Raw genomic sequence first — 16,271 nt, 5'->3', positions numbered from 1 at the left:
GGTTGCTTGCCCAAGGTTACACACTAGTGAAGTGGCTGAGCCAGGCTGCTGGATCTCCAAGCACAGGCCCTTTGCCACTTCGCTCCGCTGCATTTGCAGTGAGGGGCAACACTGGTCCAGGCTGCACCGGAACCCACAGAAAGTTTTCTGATGGGAGGTGGTGAGGTGATGGAGAGCATGGACCAAAGTCTCGGTGCATCCTTAGAGTTGAGAGCAAGGCCGGTATGGGCAAGGCACAATCCCATAGACCCCAGCCTTTGGAAAGGCAGATTTCCTGGGAACCTGCACCGGAGTCTATATTCGATGACCCCTTAAAGGGGTTTTTGACTAGTGAAGAAAGGAAAACTCTAAACAAATGAACTATAGACTATAAAATTACAAATTACTCCATTGGAAAAAAAAATTAAATCGATCCATTCAGTTCAACCTGTGTTTGTGGAGAATGGCACCAATAGAAATCAGTGGGGCCCTAGCCGGTTTGACTCAGCGGAGAGAGTATCTACCTGCAGACTGAAGATTTCTGGGTTTGATTCTGGTCAAGGTCATGTACCTTGGTGGCAGGTTCCCCCAGACCTAGTTGGGTACGTGCAGGAGGCAACCAATCCATGTGTCTCTCTCACATCAATGTTTCTCTCTGTCTCTCCCTCTCCCTTCCAATCTCTCTAAAAATCAATGGGAAAATACCCTGAGGTGAGGATGAATAAACAAATTAGTGGGACTGCAACAGGAGACTTTCTAATGGGCCAGATTGTAGAAGGACACATAAGGAAGATTGGAAAAGGGACATGAAATCCAGGATAAAAGGCGGCTGGAGCCTGAGGAAATATTGCAGCAAAGAGGCTGAATCTGAAAAACAATAACAAAAAATACCCTGAAGACGGCAAAATAGTGCTGTTTCTTTTGGATTGGGAACAAGGAGAAGACAGACCCTGTGCTGAGGCAGATGGTATTATGTCACAGGATGGGGAAAAGCAGGATTCTCAGTTCTCAGCTGTTCTGTTTTCTTTATCGAGGCAAATGGTCCTCAATCTAGACATGTTAAGCAACCATCTAGAAGAGGAAATTGAATCTGGACAGGTGATAAAAAAAAAAAAAAAAGGGGAGAGCAATGAACTCAGATGTCTATGCCCCAGTGTAAGATGATACATACGTAGAGCCTTGGATGTGGCATTATTCAATCAGAATTTGTTGAGTGAACCCTATTAACCCTCTGGTGTTGAAAACACTTGCAGCTGTAACCCCAGTCTTTGAAAACTCAGGAAGCCTGGCAGAGCCCAAAGACCTAGAGATGAGCACATTTTCCGCTTCCCACCTGGGAAAGACACATGAATTCTGATCCCTGTCAAAACTCTAGGTAGGATTATTTTTAAAATTGTGACTATTTAGAAAGACATTTAGAGATTACTAAGGAACCCACTGGTGTTTACTAAGAAGCCATGAAAAACAAATGTCATGTCCTTTTCTGAGTGGAGTTGCAAGGTGCCGATGGATATGGCCCACGATGGGGAGCTTGATTTCAGGAAATGACTTTGTTACCAAAGTTTCCCATCAGACAAGATGCAGAAATGTAGGCTTTGTGACACCAATTGGATGCATTTAGAGTCTATAGAAGAGTTTCACTCAAAGGTTGAGAACGGTCCCTTGATGGGTTATCTATCACTGAATCCCAAGTACCTAAGGTACTACCCAACACCTATTTCATGAATGAATGAGTGAATGAATGAATGAATGAATGAATTCAGCAGAAGTTAAGAGCTGCATTGTAGCAGCAGTTTGCACATTAATTAAATATATAACTTAGAGCATTGCACATAAATCTCCCTGGATCCCATTTTCCTTATTAATAAAAGGAGGTAGAGAGATAAGGGAATTCATTTTTTAAAATGTTTTTAATTGATTTCAGAGAGGAAGGGAAAAGGAGAGAGAGACAGAAACATCAATGATGAGAGAGAATCATTGACCAACGCGGATAGCTGCCTCCTGCACGCCCCACACTGGGGATGGAGCCTGCAACCCAGGCATGCACCCTGACCAGGAATCAAACTGTGACCTCCTGGTTCAGAGGGCCAATGCTCAACCATAATTAAGTTATAAGATTATATGAATATAATTTTTTTCTATGAATCTCAAAGCTAATAACATTATTTATTCATTTGCCCTTTCTTTTTGCCAAAAATCTGAATGCCAGTCACCACTCCTTTATGACCAAAAGGGGATTGTGCCTCTGCTCCATGAAGGAAGCCACACCCCACCTGGGCACTCAGTGGGCATTTGATGTTGGAGGAGAAGGAGATAGTAACCAGAAGGATTATTGGGTTTTCTTTGGAGAAGGATGTGATGCACAAACTTATGGAACTTTTCCTGATAACATATAAGGAAACAGAAGGGTCATTTGTGACAGGACATTATTAAGGGTATATGACCTTGGAACTGAAGTATTCATGTCCTGATGTGGAAGAGGACCTCCCCTAGAGCATGCACAGGTGGGTTTTATTTTTCATGTCCCTGACCTGGAGGCATCAACAGGCCATCGGGGGACTGCTGCCCGCTGAGCTCTTTTTGCTACAAACACGGTCCGCTAAAGTAGCTCCAAAACAGTTTGATCAGGTGGAGAGAAGCGCCAATCTAACCCATTTGCCGTTGATTTCTTAAGCAGATTCAGGCACACAGGATGAAGCACAGCTTTTGCAGGAATGGTTTAAGCTGGTTCTGGAGAAGAATAAATTAATGCGATATGAGTCGGAGCTACTGATCATGTAAGTAAGGCAACGCGGATAGCAGCGAGGCCCGAACGCAACTCGGGGCGGGAGTGGGGTGGCTCGCTGGCCTAGGTGGCAGTCCCGGGGTTTTTTTCTTCTTGTGCATACAAAATTGTGATTGAGGCAAATTGATACTTGATGCCTTGCATATCATGCTGGCATTAGTGCCGAGAATCTTCAGTTATCTATTCTGCCTGTGAAGTCCTGTAGCTAAAATAGATTTCAGGTAATGGGGCTGGAGCTGGAGGGCATTTGGAAAAGTATTTTCAACCCATCCCTGCTGCCCAGACCAAAGGGACCCACCTGCAGCCACACACCTGCCACAGGGAAGCATGTCTCTGGCCTCTGGGTGTGAACCGCAGGAGAGGCTTGGCCTGTGCACTTCCTTGTGGCTTTAGCGAGTTGAAGGCTAGGATGTCTGGCAGTCTTCACTAAATAAGGGGCGGCAGCCTGGTTTGAAGAACAGAAAGTAGAGAGGGGCTGGGCCGGTGTGGCTCAGTGGTTAAGCATTGATCTATGAACCAGGAGATCACAGTTTGATTCCCAGTCAGGGCACATGCCCAGGTGGCAGGCTCCATCCCCGGTGTGGAGCATGCAGAGGCAGCCAATCAATGATTTTTCTCTCATCGTTGATGTTTCTCTCTCTTCTTCTTCTTCTTCTTCCTTCCTCTCAGAAATCAATAAAAAAAAAATTTTTAAACAGTTTTTTTTTTTTTTTTTTTTTTTAAAGTAGAGATGGATGTCAATACCCTCTGACAAAGTGGAAGGTCATGATACCTGTCACCATTCTGGAGAGGAAGTAGCATTTAATGTGGGTGCTTTCACTTATGCTGTCTCTTTTCATTTTTACCCCAATCCTGAGAGGTAATTGGGGTAAGGGGAGCTATCTTTTTATTTTTTATTTTTTATTTTATTCATTTTTTACAAAGAGGAAGGGAGAGGAATAGAGAGTTAGAAACATCGATGAGAGAGAAACATCGATTAGCTGCCTCCTGTACACTCCCTACTAGGAATGTGCCCACAACCAAGGCACATGCCCTTGACCAGAATCGAACCTGGGACCCTTCAGTCCTCAGGCCAACACTCTATCCACTGAGACAAACCGGTTTTGGCAGGGGGAGCTATCTTTTAAGATGCCTAATACATTCTACTCCTCTCCCCAGGCTGGATTCTGGACCAGGTGAGAAATAAGACTACCAAGCCAATAGATGAAACTTCAAAAGATCACCTTTGTTGCCGATAATGGCTTGGCTAAATATGAGAGCCCGGGGGAGCTTGCTATCTGTGTTACTGTCCTAGAGCCAGAATAACGAATTGCCACAAACAGTGTGTTTTATAACAACAGAAATGTACTCCCTCGCTGCTCTGGAAGAGGAAAGGCTGAATCAAGGTGTTAGCAGGGCCATGCGCTCTCTGCATTTCTAGCCTCTGGTGGCTTCAGGCATCCCTTGGCTTGTAGTTGCATCCCTCCATTCTCTGCCTCTGTCTTCACATGGCCTTCTCTGGATATCTGTGTCATCCACTTTTTTTATAAAGTGGACTCGGGGTCCACTGGGATAATCCCGAATGTTCTCATCTCAAGGTCCTTAACTACATATATTACATCTGCAAAGACTTTTTTTTCAAATAAGGTCACATTCACTGGTTCCAGCGATTACGATGTGGACATATCTTTTGGGGTCATTATTCAACCCATGACATGAACCCAAACTCCAGAATTAGACATGCTTATCTATATAGTCACAAAAATATGATGGGCCCACCTCTTTTTTTAATGTATACTTTTTATTTTATTGACTTTAGAGAGAGTGGAAGGGAAAGGGATAGAGAAATAGAAACATCAATGAGAGTGAGAGAGAAACATCAATTTGTTGTTCCACTTATTTATGCACTAGAGGCCCAGTGCATTTCTGCACAGGCGGGGTCTCTCTGTGTGGCCTGTAGGGATCAGGCTGAAACCTGCAGTTCAATGCCACCTGCAGCTCCTATCTGCCACCCCTGTTCATCCCGGCCTGTGCCTACTACAAGGTTGTGCCCAATCAGTCCTGATGGGGAGAGGTTTGTGCTGCCACAGCAGTGCTTGCCAGCCATGAGCCCTGCATCTGACACCCTCCCAAGGGGAGTGGCCTGTGGGGTCAGGCTAACACTGGCTCTCTGACATCCCCTGAGGGGTCCTGGATTGTGAGAGTGCAGGCCAGGCTGAAGGACCCCACTGGTGCACAATCAGGCCAAGGAGGGACTGCGGGAGGGCTCCAAGGTGTGTTCGTCCCATCTCGCTCAGTCCTGATCTGCCAGACCCTAGCAGCAAGCTCTCAGAACATCTGCCTCCTGGTGGTTAGTGCTCGTTATAGTGAATGGTAGAGCTGCCTTAGCATATAATTAGCATATTATGCTTTGATTGGTTGTTCAGTTGTTCTGCTGTTCAGTCTAATTGCATATTACCCTTTTATCAATATTATATATTTAGGATTCATTGGTTAATTCTTGTATGTGCCCCGGCTGGGGTTGAACCAACAACCTGCTGTATCAGGACAATGCTCTAATGAACTCAGCTACCTGGCCAGGGCTTTTTTCCCCCCACCAGCTCCTACAACCAGGGGGCTGTCAGAGTTTTGTTGTCTTCACCTGGACAAAATGTCTCCTGTTTCTGCTTTCTCCTTTTCTTGTCCACCAAAGTCAGAGTTGGAAATGGTTATAGGTAATACTTGAAGTCATGTTACCCTCAAAAGAGACAAGAGTTTCAGATTGTCCTTGCTTCCTCTTGGACTATTCTGGTCATTTCCTCATGACCCTTCAGTAAAGGGTGGTCTTCCAAAAGCCTACAGAGGTCGAATCTCACCCTTCAGTTCCTCCCATCATCTCCTGAGCCCAGCACATCTCAGCCATCCTCTCGGCACCTTCAGTGACCGGCAGCAGCAAAACGTCCAGTTTAGAGAGATTCCAGTTTTAAGAGGGAAGAAGAACGCCTTAGCTACTGTCAGTGAGCTTATTTGTCAGTGTGTCTTCACACATCTCTAGTATTTATATGGTCTGAATGCTTTCTCATCCTTAGGGCCCAAGAGCTAGAATTAGAAGATCATCAAAGCAGACTGCAGCAGAAATTACGAGAGAAAATGCTTAAGGAGGGTGAGTACGGTGATGTGCTTTGGGTTCTTATTAAAGACATTCCCCCCCAGAGAGACACCTGAGCAGAGCACGCTGCAGATCTCAGAGGGGAGGGCCCTCCTTCCTGGGGGTTAGAAGGGAGCACAAAGCCAGCCTTCCCTCTGCCCACCGTCCGCAGCCCAGCAGTCCCCGCCCAGCTTCATTCACTCAGGCTGGGAGAGCAGCTCTTTGCTCCATCCCAAGTCTGAATAGGAACAAAGTCATTTATTCACACATCCATTCACTCACCCATTCATTCCTTTAGCAAGTATTTGTGGAGGATCCAGTGTGTGACTGGCATATGGAGGAGATCCACCGTGCCCTGTGGTCCCTGACCAGGAATTATGGTACAGTGAGAGGAGCGCCATGACATAGGGGTTTGGGGACCACATAGGAGACGGCAAAGGAAACATCCTTCCCAGCATGGCGGGGCCGGGGCATTGTATGTGAGGAAATATTTCACCAGGAAGGACAGAGAATTGAAGTAAGCGCATTGGCACGATATACTGATTTATACATCCATTGGCAGCTGGGCATGTTCACTCTGTTTTGCACTGTGTGTTTGTGGGGCCAGGCCAACGCATGGGTCTAAAAGAACAAGTCAAATAATTCCTCTATACCTCATGGACAGAACACTGAGCCTACCTATGGGTACAGGGCAAGCACGTAGTAAGCATTATGCGTCATCACCATGAATATTTTTATTTCGGTATTTCATCTCCATTTTACAGATTAGAATACAGAGTCTGGGAACTTCGCAAGCATGCTCAAAATAAATGATAGGGCTGAAATTAAAGTACAGATCATCACAGACTCGTGTTAGTATTGACTTGTAGACTGTTTCTTTATAGCAAGAATTCTATTTCTAACAAAACCCTTACAGAGCTGCACGCTACAGGACAGATGAAAGTGTTATACATTACTTTTTATTGTCAAGAAGGGCTTAGAAGGGTCTGTTGATGACAAGCCAAAATTGAGAGAAATTTAAAAATTTTTACTGAGTTGATTATCAAATAAGGAGCACCAAACTGAAATATACTTAATTAACAAACCATAGTGTATAACTGAGGTCTGATTCACACCTCTGATACCGATTTTAATGTGTTCTTTTGCAGGGGTGGTAAAATAAATACCACCAAAGACTCCATTAGCCAACCTTCAATTTTTTTTTTAAACAATTCTTACTGAGGGCTGATGGTCATACCTTCTCTCACCCCTCTCAAGTGTACCAAAAAAAAAATAAAAAAAAATGCAGCTTCTTCATTTTGTCTGTATCTGAGCTCATCTTCCACAAAAGCTTCATCCCTCTAATTAGCAAGGAAAAAAAGGAACTTTATACCCCCTTCTCTTAGTCTGATGCAATATTTTAAACAGTTCCCGTAGGAAATGCTCAGTCTCTTTGGGATGAAAATGTTCAATCTTGCAGATGGTCACCCCTTCCTTCTGCTTCCCCCCCCCCCCCCCCCCCAAGGTAATGGGGAGAGGCAGGTTTGTGTGAGTTTTGGGTGTTAGGAACCTGGGTGATTTGCGCTGAGACTCAGAGTCCCTTTGCAGCTGTCTGCTGTCATCGGGCTGCCACTGTCTCTGCCAGCATTTGCAGCTAAGATGTGCACTGGCTGATCCACAGCCTGCCCTTGTCTGGGCGAGCTTGGAGCCTAAGGCCGTTCCCTGGCTCACCAGCCTCTCAGAACAGCCTCCATTCAGCTTGGCCACGGCTCACCACCTGATCTCACTGTGGGGCCACTTCACTCCTCATCCTGGGGGAGCCCCAGAGGCCCACTGGCCGGATCCCTTTGGCAGCTCTGGGGCAAGTGAGCATTTCTAGGCTCCACACATGCCACACACATTAGATCAAGATCGGGGGAGTCACACTCACTCCCTATTTCTCTGCCCAAACACAGAGTCCTGCCTGTTTATACATAAGGTGCCCTCTGGCTGGCTTCTTCCCAGAGTTCCAAAAAAGACTTGAGGCAACATCCTTGTCTTGTTTGGATGTTGTGTTCTCATCAAATGATACATTTCCTGCTCCCTTGGGGGTTCTAAGGTGCAGAACAGAGAGACTGAAACACAGAGTTCTCACTGGCCCGTAAAACATGAGCTGCAAAGGGAATGATGCTTCTTTATCTCCCTGTTGTCATATACACCTTCTTCCTGGCCCCACCTAGATCCAAGCCCGATGTGAGGGGCGGCGACCCTTCGCCACTCTGGGATGGGGCTCACCTTGGTCCTGATCTATTAAACGGAAGGGGCTGACGGAATTCATGAAGTCTCCCAAGGCAATGATCTGGGCGACAAGACCTAAATTTGGCTTTAAAGTCCTGTTTTGAATGTCAGAAAGGCATGACTGCAGTACCTGCCTCTTACCCTTTCTTTCCCCGACTTTGTAACAATATTTTCTCCCCCAGGGCAGTCGGCTATTTCAGGCTGTGTAGGCTAAGGGGAAGAGCAGTTACATCCTCCTATTGGCCAGCTGTGCCTCACCGTGCTCCGCCTGGTCTCTCCCCAAAGGGCTACGGTTCATCATTAACTACAAATTGAAAAAGGATTCTCATAATTGAAGCACCGACCACGAGTGTAGGCAGTCTGCTTAGAAACTCTGCTTGCTGTAGCTCAGACATGGTTAGGGAGAACAGACATTTTGTTGTTTGTGGACATTTGTGTGTGTGTGTGTGTGTGTGTGTGTGTGTGTGTGTGTGCAGAAAAGGGGAGGGTGAGGGCTTGTCTGGTATTAGCTTCTTTTTCTCACAAAGGGGTTCTCCCCTGTCACTTTAGATATATCCTCAAGTTGGAAACTGAGCTGCCCACAGCACAAAGCACCCACCTTTCTAATCGGTGGCTCTGAGGGCAGGGCAGTTCCCTAGTGATTGATTCTTTTCCTTGTTTTCTCCATGGAAATTAAATGGCAGCACACGCCTGGGACAACCAAGAATGCAGAGGCCAGGAGCTTTCCCGGGGCCAAATCTTCTTACCTGAGGTCCGATGTTTTCCTTTTTCTCTTTCTCTAGAGAGCCAGAAAGATGAGAATGATCTAAAGGAAGAGCGAGAAATATTCGATGAGATGATGCAAGTGATTAAGCAGAGGGACCAACTCGTGGATTCCTTAGAGGAGCAGCGCATCAAAGAAAAGGCTGAGGACCAGCACTTTGAAAGCTTCATATTCTCCAGGGGCTATCAGCTGAGCAGGACGTGAGCACGGCCCCCCCACTCGGAGCCAGCCAAGGACGGGATCCTGCCCAGCACACCTCACACACTCCGACTTCCTTTGGCAGCATTCGTCAGACCTGCGACTTGAGTTACAACCATATGGCAATATGTTTTCAAAAATTAAAATTCTCTCACATGTACTACAGCTGCCCCAGATCCTTCCTTCCAGAGGATATAATGGAGAAAATGCAAAGACGCTTTTGGAATCGGCAGTCCACCTCAGCAGATCTCTCTGATTGGAGGTGGCCTTGGCAGGTGGCCAGCATTGTTTTCCCTAGAAGGTGACACAGATGGACTTTCCTTCTGCTTTTTACCACGTATATGCCCAATCCATTGAGTTGCACATCTTAAGATTTGTTAAGAAGCTGCCTTTTCATTAATATAGCCACATTTGCCTTTTTTCATTTTTCATGGATGACTGGTTTCCAAATGTCAGGAGGAAGCAGCAGTAGTTTAAAGATTAGGTTAATATTTAAATTGTTTCTCCAGCGAAAGAGGAGAAACCTTGAGATTACTGATTACATAAAGCAAATAACTCACATAGCAGGTGTTAATTCAATCCAGGGTGGATTTAATTTACCAGGTGTACTTATAAGCCTTAATATAATATCCATAAGCAATGAGAGTTTAATAGGACATTTGAACTTTCATTTTATTTAAAAAAGAAAGGAAATAGAACTTTGTACCAGCAGGGTCACTAATTTTCACCAAGTACTGTTGGCTTAGAAAGGCTTTTTATTCTCAGAGTACTGTCCTTATGGCCCCTGGGACATACTGGAAAGCATTTTTAGAAAATGAATATATTTGAAAAGCTTCATATTCAAATATATTGAATGGCAAAGGGAAACGCCTTCATTTGTTGATAAAACTATGTGTGAGATTGGTGCTGCTGTAAAAATGCACTCACTGGTGACCCAAGGTCAGGCACCTGTCCCCGTGGTGGTCTTCTTGGGTCCGAAACAGAGAAGTGGCTCTGAGACGATGCCGAGGTGGCCCAGAAACCCACAGGACAAGGACAGAACCACTTCCGACTTCAAGGTGCAGCTGAGCGCAATGACTCCATTTACCACATCCCAAACTGGGTCCTGGATTTTGTAGACATTTTCAATGTACAAGGAAAGCTGGGAGGTGGAGTTTGTGCACTGATGTAGGATTCCCTGGGATGTTTTGATGGTTCGTGTGGAACCAAAGAAAAGATTTCAAATGGTGATCTGTTGTCATAAAGTATTTGTTCTCCCTCAATGGGATTCTGTGAAGACTGGCTCTATCATCGACAAGAGGCAGACTGGAGGACCCTTTGTTGCTGTATATTTGGCCTCTCTTGTTTCTGCAAGTGTTTAAATGCATCATTGGACAAAAGGTGCTTTGCAACAGTCAGCTCTGACTGCAGACCTAACTTCCCTCAAAATGAGTTGAGCCATGAACCATCTCTGTCTGAGATGCTGTCTATATACATGGACCTGGCCAGCCGACAAGCCAGAAATAGAAAGTATAACTGGATTTTCCGAGTCCACCAATGTTTTGGGTCATATTAAAACATGACATTTCCATGGTATATCAAGCTCCTAAGGTTGTAGGGTTTCCCCCCTTCTCTTTTCTTTCAGAATCAAGTCTTTTGATGCCTAAATTCTAATATTAGGAAGCATGTATAGGCATCTATCTACCTATCTATTTATCTATGAAAACTGTGTCTCTTACAGCTATTTATCTATTTTATTTATTTGGTGGAAATTGCTAATATGATTGCCTCATAATTCTGGTTTTCCTACGTTATAATTTGGAGAAGACCTATTTTCACTAAGATGTTGGTACATAAGCTATTTAATATACAAATAACTCAGATGTTTAGGGCAGAGAATTATGTAGTATTAAATATTTATGGAGATAGTCAAACTAATATTTCTAGCCATCAGGCAATTGGAGGTGAGACTATGGATGTGCAGGAATATTACTATTTTAAGAATTAATATTCAATTTTCATTCTAGAATGTGTAGACATATTCAAGCCCAGACTTTTCTATCAGTTATATACAAGTGCATTTTGGATGCTTGCGTACATTTAACAGATGATGCTCAAATGTGTAGTGTCTGGGTTGTTATTGTGCAAAAGAATTAACTGCCACTTATTTAAATTTGTTCTCTTTCCACCTAAAAGAAAGATTCTCCCAACAAGGCCAAGAAAGAAGGTAATTCTTGGCTCCAGTATTGTGTTAATAGATGAGAGAAGCAATTTGTTCACTTTTTCTTCCACAGACAATACTCTGTGGTTTAAGACTCTGTCTTATCTGGCCAAGTTAAGACATAAATCTCATACTTGCACTGGCCTTCCGTTTTACCAGTACATAGAAACTGTTTCAGTGATCATTTCCAAAAGGACGCAAACATTGCGGTCATTAAAGTATTTTAAATGATTCCATTCCTTATTCACAATATGATACATTTTGAGGGCCTCTATTCTTAGGCCCTCAAAATGTATCATATTGTACATTTTAAGGACAGTTTCTTTGTATGCGCTATGAATAAGATTATGATGAAAACAGACACAGCCTTCACTGTCCCCTGAAAGATCACTTGTGATCAAAGCTAAGCAATGTAGGACGCTGAGTGAGACGGAAAACCCAGCCAGCCTCAGGTCCTATTTCATAGTCTCACACAGCTTCTAAGCTAAACCAAAGGCTTATGATAGTATTTTTAAAAATATATTTTTTATTGATTTCAGAGAAGAATGGAGAGAGAGAGACAGAAACATCAATGATGAGAGAATCATTGATTGGCTGCTTCCTACAGGGCAATGAGCCTGCAAACCGGGCATGTACTCTGACCAGGAATCGAACCATGACCTCCTGGTTGGTAGGTCAATGCTCATCTGAGCCACACTGGCTGAACTCATGATGGTCTTAGTTCAGAATTTTTCATAAGTTGGACCAAGAGAATGATTCTTAAGCTTGCTCTCCCAAACCACTCATTTATTTATCTATTTGTTTAAGAAACATTCTCCAAAGGCCCATCGGGGTTCTGCTGCCTTGTGCTAGGTGCTGGGATACAGAAAGAATATTTTTCCTCCACTCTGCCCACACGCAAAACAATACAAACATAAACAAGTGCCACTCCCGAATAAATACAAAGATAAAGAACTACTTTTATTAGCAGCATCAACCTCGTCTGCTCACATTCATCTTAAGCATTAAGACTTGCAGCCCCAACTATTGTAGGTGCTGCTTTGGCAATAAAAACACAAATAAGTCCGTGTTTCTAAAACTGTGAAAAATAATATCAGGTTCTACGGTCTCATTTAAACCTTGATTGGCTGTGTTGGGCGGCTCGGGGTCAATCAATGCTGAGATGCAGCATGCTAATTGCAACTGAGAGAGGAAGTGGCAGGTGTTTCCACCTCTGAGGAGCGGTGGCGCTGACATTGATGTTTTCTGCATTCTGGAGGCCGAGGACAAGTCAGCAGCGTCTGTCTTCCAGGAAGCAGATCTGCAGGCTCTTCCTCGCAAACTGAAAATGGCAGCATGTCCCCTCCCAGGTGGCTGATCAGAGAACTCCCCCAGTAGGACAGAGGTGGCAGGGGGCAGCTTGGGCTGCCACATGAACAGGGGAAGTGGCGGCGACTGGATGCGGGGAGCCGCGATGTGGGAGTTTATTGTAATAAGGTTCACGCACAGGGGAGCGTGTACTGTCTCACCTACTGTTTATCTTCTAGCCTCGCTGCTGAGGAGCTAGTCAAAGATTAATTTGCTCCCACGATTGGGAACTCTTCGTGTGGATTGAAATGTGTTACATGTGCGCTGCTGTAAATGCTGAAACGGACCAAAAATAAATGGTTTTGTGTCTAAGAAATGGAAACATTTCCACACGGGCTGGGGCTGGCCCCTCTGAGGGCAGTGTCCATTTCACTTCTTTCTTCTCGGTGAAAGGACCCGGGCTCAGCTTTGGTTTCGTGTGGGAGTTGGTGAGTTAATGGTGGACGTTTGATTCCCATTGGGGCACCTGCAAGGGCTTACCTGACCAGCAAATTGGAGTCGAATGGAGGGAGAGAAGGCTCACCTCAGGTGTATTCTCTCAACAAAGAGAGCTATTCTCAGAGGCGGGGAGGTGGGGAAAGGGAGCCTAGCCTAGTTCCACCTCCTGCCTCTCCTCCCTTTCTACCTGGGGAGACTGGTTTTGTATTTCATTTACTCAACAGGAATGCTCCTTTCTGCCCTGCGCTGGCCTTCCATGCACTCTTTGAGTACTGAGATTCTGCTGTGTTGTTATTTTGTACTTTTTTTAAAAAATTTTTTATTGATTTCAGAACTGGGAGGGAGAGGAAGAGAGAGAGAGAAATATCAACGATGAGAGAAAAAAAATCACTGGTCGGCTGCCTCCTACACACCCATACTGGGGATTGAGCCTGCAACCCGGGGATCCTGTGCACTGACCAGGAATTGAACCGTGACCTTCTGGTTCATAGGTCCACGCTCAACCACTGAGCCATGCTGGTCGGGTTGTTTTTTTTGTTGTTGTTCATAATCCCAGTGCATGCAAATTCATGAAATGTGAGCGTGTGGAACATCAAAATGGCCACGGCAGCTTAAGGAAGTGGTCAGTCCCATCATTTCACGCTGTGTTCCCCATTGTTTGAAAGCTTTTGTCTGCTGAGAGAATATGTGAAATGATTCATTTTTTTTTCCTATTGAATGTCCGCCAAAGGTAAACATAAGTGGGATGAGAGCTCCTGCTTTGCAAGTGCTAATGTGCCCAGGGAAAGTGCCAAGGAAAGGCCAGCCACCTCTTGCAGTCTTCCTTGGGCCTCTGCTGGGGCACAAGTGCCTTCCTCCTGCTCAGGAGCCACAAGCTCTTGGCCTTTCCCTGACCCTAAGCTGCCACACACCATCCCTCAGCCCTCAGGGCACACTTGGTATTTCACGCTCACTCCCTCTCCCGGCTCCTTTCTAGAAGGAAAACCAATGCTGCCTTGGCTCCTTGGGGAGCCCTCTGCCCCTGATGCTGGTAACGGGGCCCGGAATTCAGCTCACCTCCCCACCAGGTGCGGTCCGGTGCATGAACTATTCCTTTTAATCCTGAAAGCAAAATCCTTAAGATCAACATTACCCCGCTTTGAGAAGTGACACTGAGTCTGGGCGCAGGTGTTGGCTTGTGGGCCACCAGGCTGCATGGCTCGCTCTGTGGCCCTGCCTGGACGTGTGTGCCTTGTGCTTACCTGTTCCTTCTCTTCCTGTCCTATTGTAGATCGGTCCCCATTGCCACCCTCCCCAACACCCGGGTGCAAAGCCCTGCTCAAAGGAAACCTGGGGATAGAAGCCGAAGCTGCCACTCCGCAGCATTTTATGTTACCTTCTGTTGTGCCTCTCATACACTCTCTCACGGAAAATGTTGTTTAGAACAGGTAAATTACCCCACCTCCGGCAGCCCTCACAAAAACCTTTCCATAAACATGATACTCCGGGAAGGTGTGCCCTATGTGTCCAGATGACCAAGTACCCCGGACACGCTGCCATGCACCCCCTCAGGACACCTTTTTTATTTTCTTATTTATTTATTTATTTTAAGATATTTTTATTGATTTTTTTTACAGAGAGGAAGGAAGAGAGATAGAGAGCTAGAAACGTCTATGAGAGAGAAACATCGAACAGCTGCCTCCTGCACACCCCCCACCAGGGATGTGCCCGCAGCCAATGTACATGCCCTTGACTGGAATCGAATCTGGGATCTTTCAGTCCGCAGACCAACGCTCTACCGCTGAGCCAAACCAGTTTCACCACCTTTTTTTAATTTTTAAAAATTTCTTTATTGATTAAGTTATCACATATTTGTCCTCATTCCCCCTCAGGACACTTTTGTGCTCCAAATTGAGAAGCATGGCATATAATCCAGTCTTCAATCCCAAGGGTAGGGAACCAAGAGCACAGGGCCGAGGGGATGGGAGAAAAAGGGCTGAGGGAGTGTGTTGGGGACCAGCTGGGAGTGAGGTAGCTTCTGCAGGCCCTTAGAGGTGGAGGGAAGGGGTGAGCAGCGAGGGTGGGGAGCAGGATGGTAATAACTGGGAAATAGCATTCACGGTCCCCTGTAAATCTGATCCTGGGGCCACAGCTCCCAATGAGCCAGGGCACAGGAATTCAGTTCCCTCCCATCCCAGAATAATGGAAAGTGTTTCCATAGAATTTGAAGGAAGTGAGTATGTGAAGAGAGTAGTCCCAAACATGTAAGTATGTGATTTGAGAGCTAATCAGTAGCTTAAGGGGGGGAGGGGGGAAATCAACTAGTTAATCATTCTAAGAGTCACTAGTTCAGGGCTTTAACTCCCGCTCCACTGCTCCCTGGATGATCTGGACAACTCAGTTGTGCCTCAGGGTCTTCGTCCGTGAAGTGGGGCAGGTCCTCCTCTTCCCTCCCTCCCAGGTTCCTTGAATGAGTCACTCTGCTGTGCACAGGTTCCAGGTTTAGAATGGGAATGGCTGGAACATAACTTTGTGATGGGAATGGTGAATCTCAAACTATTCAAATTCCAACAGCAGAAACAAACCAAAAAACTTCAAATCTCAGCAGAATGAATAATAATGGACAGCTTAAGCCAGAGGATATAGAAGCAGGATGCCAGGCCAGGAAACACGGCTTCCCAGAGCAGTGTCGCCTCTCTTTTGGTCTCTCTCTCCCCCCCACTCCTCCCTCCCTCCCTCCCTCCCTCCCTCCCTCCCTCCCTCCCTCCCTCCCTCCCTCTCTCTCTCTCTCTCTCTCTCTCTCTCTCTCTCTCTCTCTCTCTCTCTCTCTCTGCTTCCATGAACCAAATGCCCAGTGTCTTGCAGGCCCCTTTGGCCCGTGGTTCTCAGGTTCACCCTGAGGGCACCATCTGGCCGTGGTGATCCAATTGCCTCTCGTTAGATGTGCTCCTTCTGACCTTCCTCCCTAAGAGAAAACACAGGAGGGAGGAATCCCCTTGAAATCTCCCCAGCCAAGATAGAGCGAGACTCTTGCCCCTCCAAGTGGCACAAATCTGGAGGCGGGTGTGGGTGGAAGGTGGGTTACAAACCGTGACCACGAAGACCTTTTACCCTGGTCTGGGGAGGGAAAAGGGAGATCTTGGAAGTGAACTCAGTGGTCTATGACATGGACCTCACACCAGCAGCATTGGGGACCCCCAGGCCCTCTGCCTGGCTGCAT

At 45.9% G+C, this 16,271-nt stretch overlaps 1 protein-coding gene across 3 annotated transcripts in view; it reads left to right on the top strand.

Moving 5' to 3' along the window:
• The window catches only part of MICAL2 (microtubule associated monooxygenase, calponin and LIM domain containing 2), a 195,337-nt gene extending 185,428 nt beyond the window's left edge, over positions 1 to 9,909 (top strand). For 2 of the 3 annotated variants that reach the window (XM_045577654.1, XM_045577655.1), the window contains 3 exons: positions 2,654 to 2,756; positions 5,812 to 5,885; positions 8,909 to 9,909. In XM_045577654.1, coding sequence (XP_045433610.1) covers positions 2,654 to 2,756; positions 5,812 to 5,885; positions 8,909 to 9,093 — 362 coding nt within the window. In that variant the 3' untranslated portion in view covers positions 9,094 to 9,909. The remainder of the gene's footprint in view (positions 1 to 2,653; positions 2,757 to 5,811; positions 5,886 to 8,908) is intronic. The other variant, XM_045577653.1, reaches the window with a different exon arrangement.
• The last annotated feature ends 6,362 nt before the right edge of the window (positions 9,910 to 16,271 follow it).

The sequence above is a fragment of the Pipistrellus kuhlii genome, unplaced genomic scaffold (assembly GCF_014108245.1).
Source record: "Pipistrellus kuhlii isolate mPipKuh1 unplaced genomic scaffold, mPipKuh1.p scaffold_m20_p_9, whole genome shotgun sequence".
Classification (NCBI taxonomy): domain Eukaryota; kingdom Metazoa; phylum Chordata; class Mammalia; order Chiroptera; family Vespertilionidae; genus Pipistrellus; species Pipistrellus kuhlii.
This window is presented reverse-complemented; position numbering and strand designations above follow the sequence as displayed.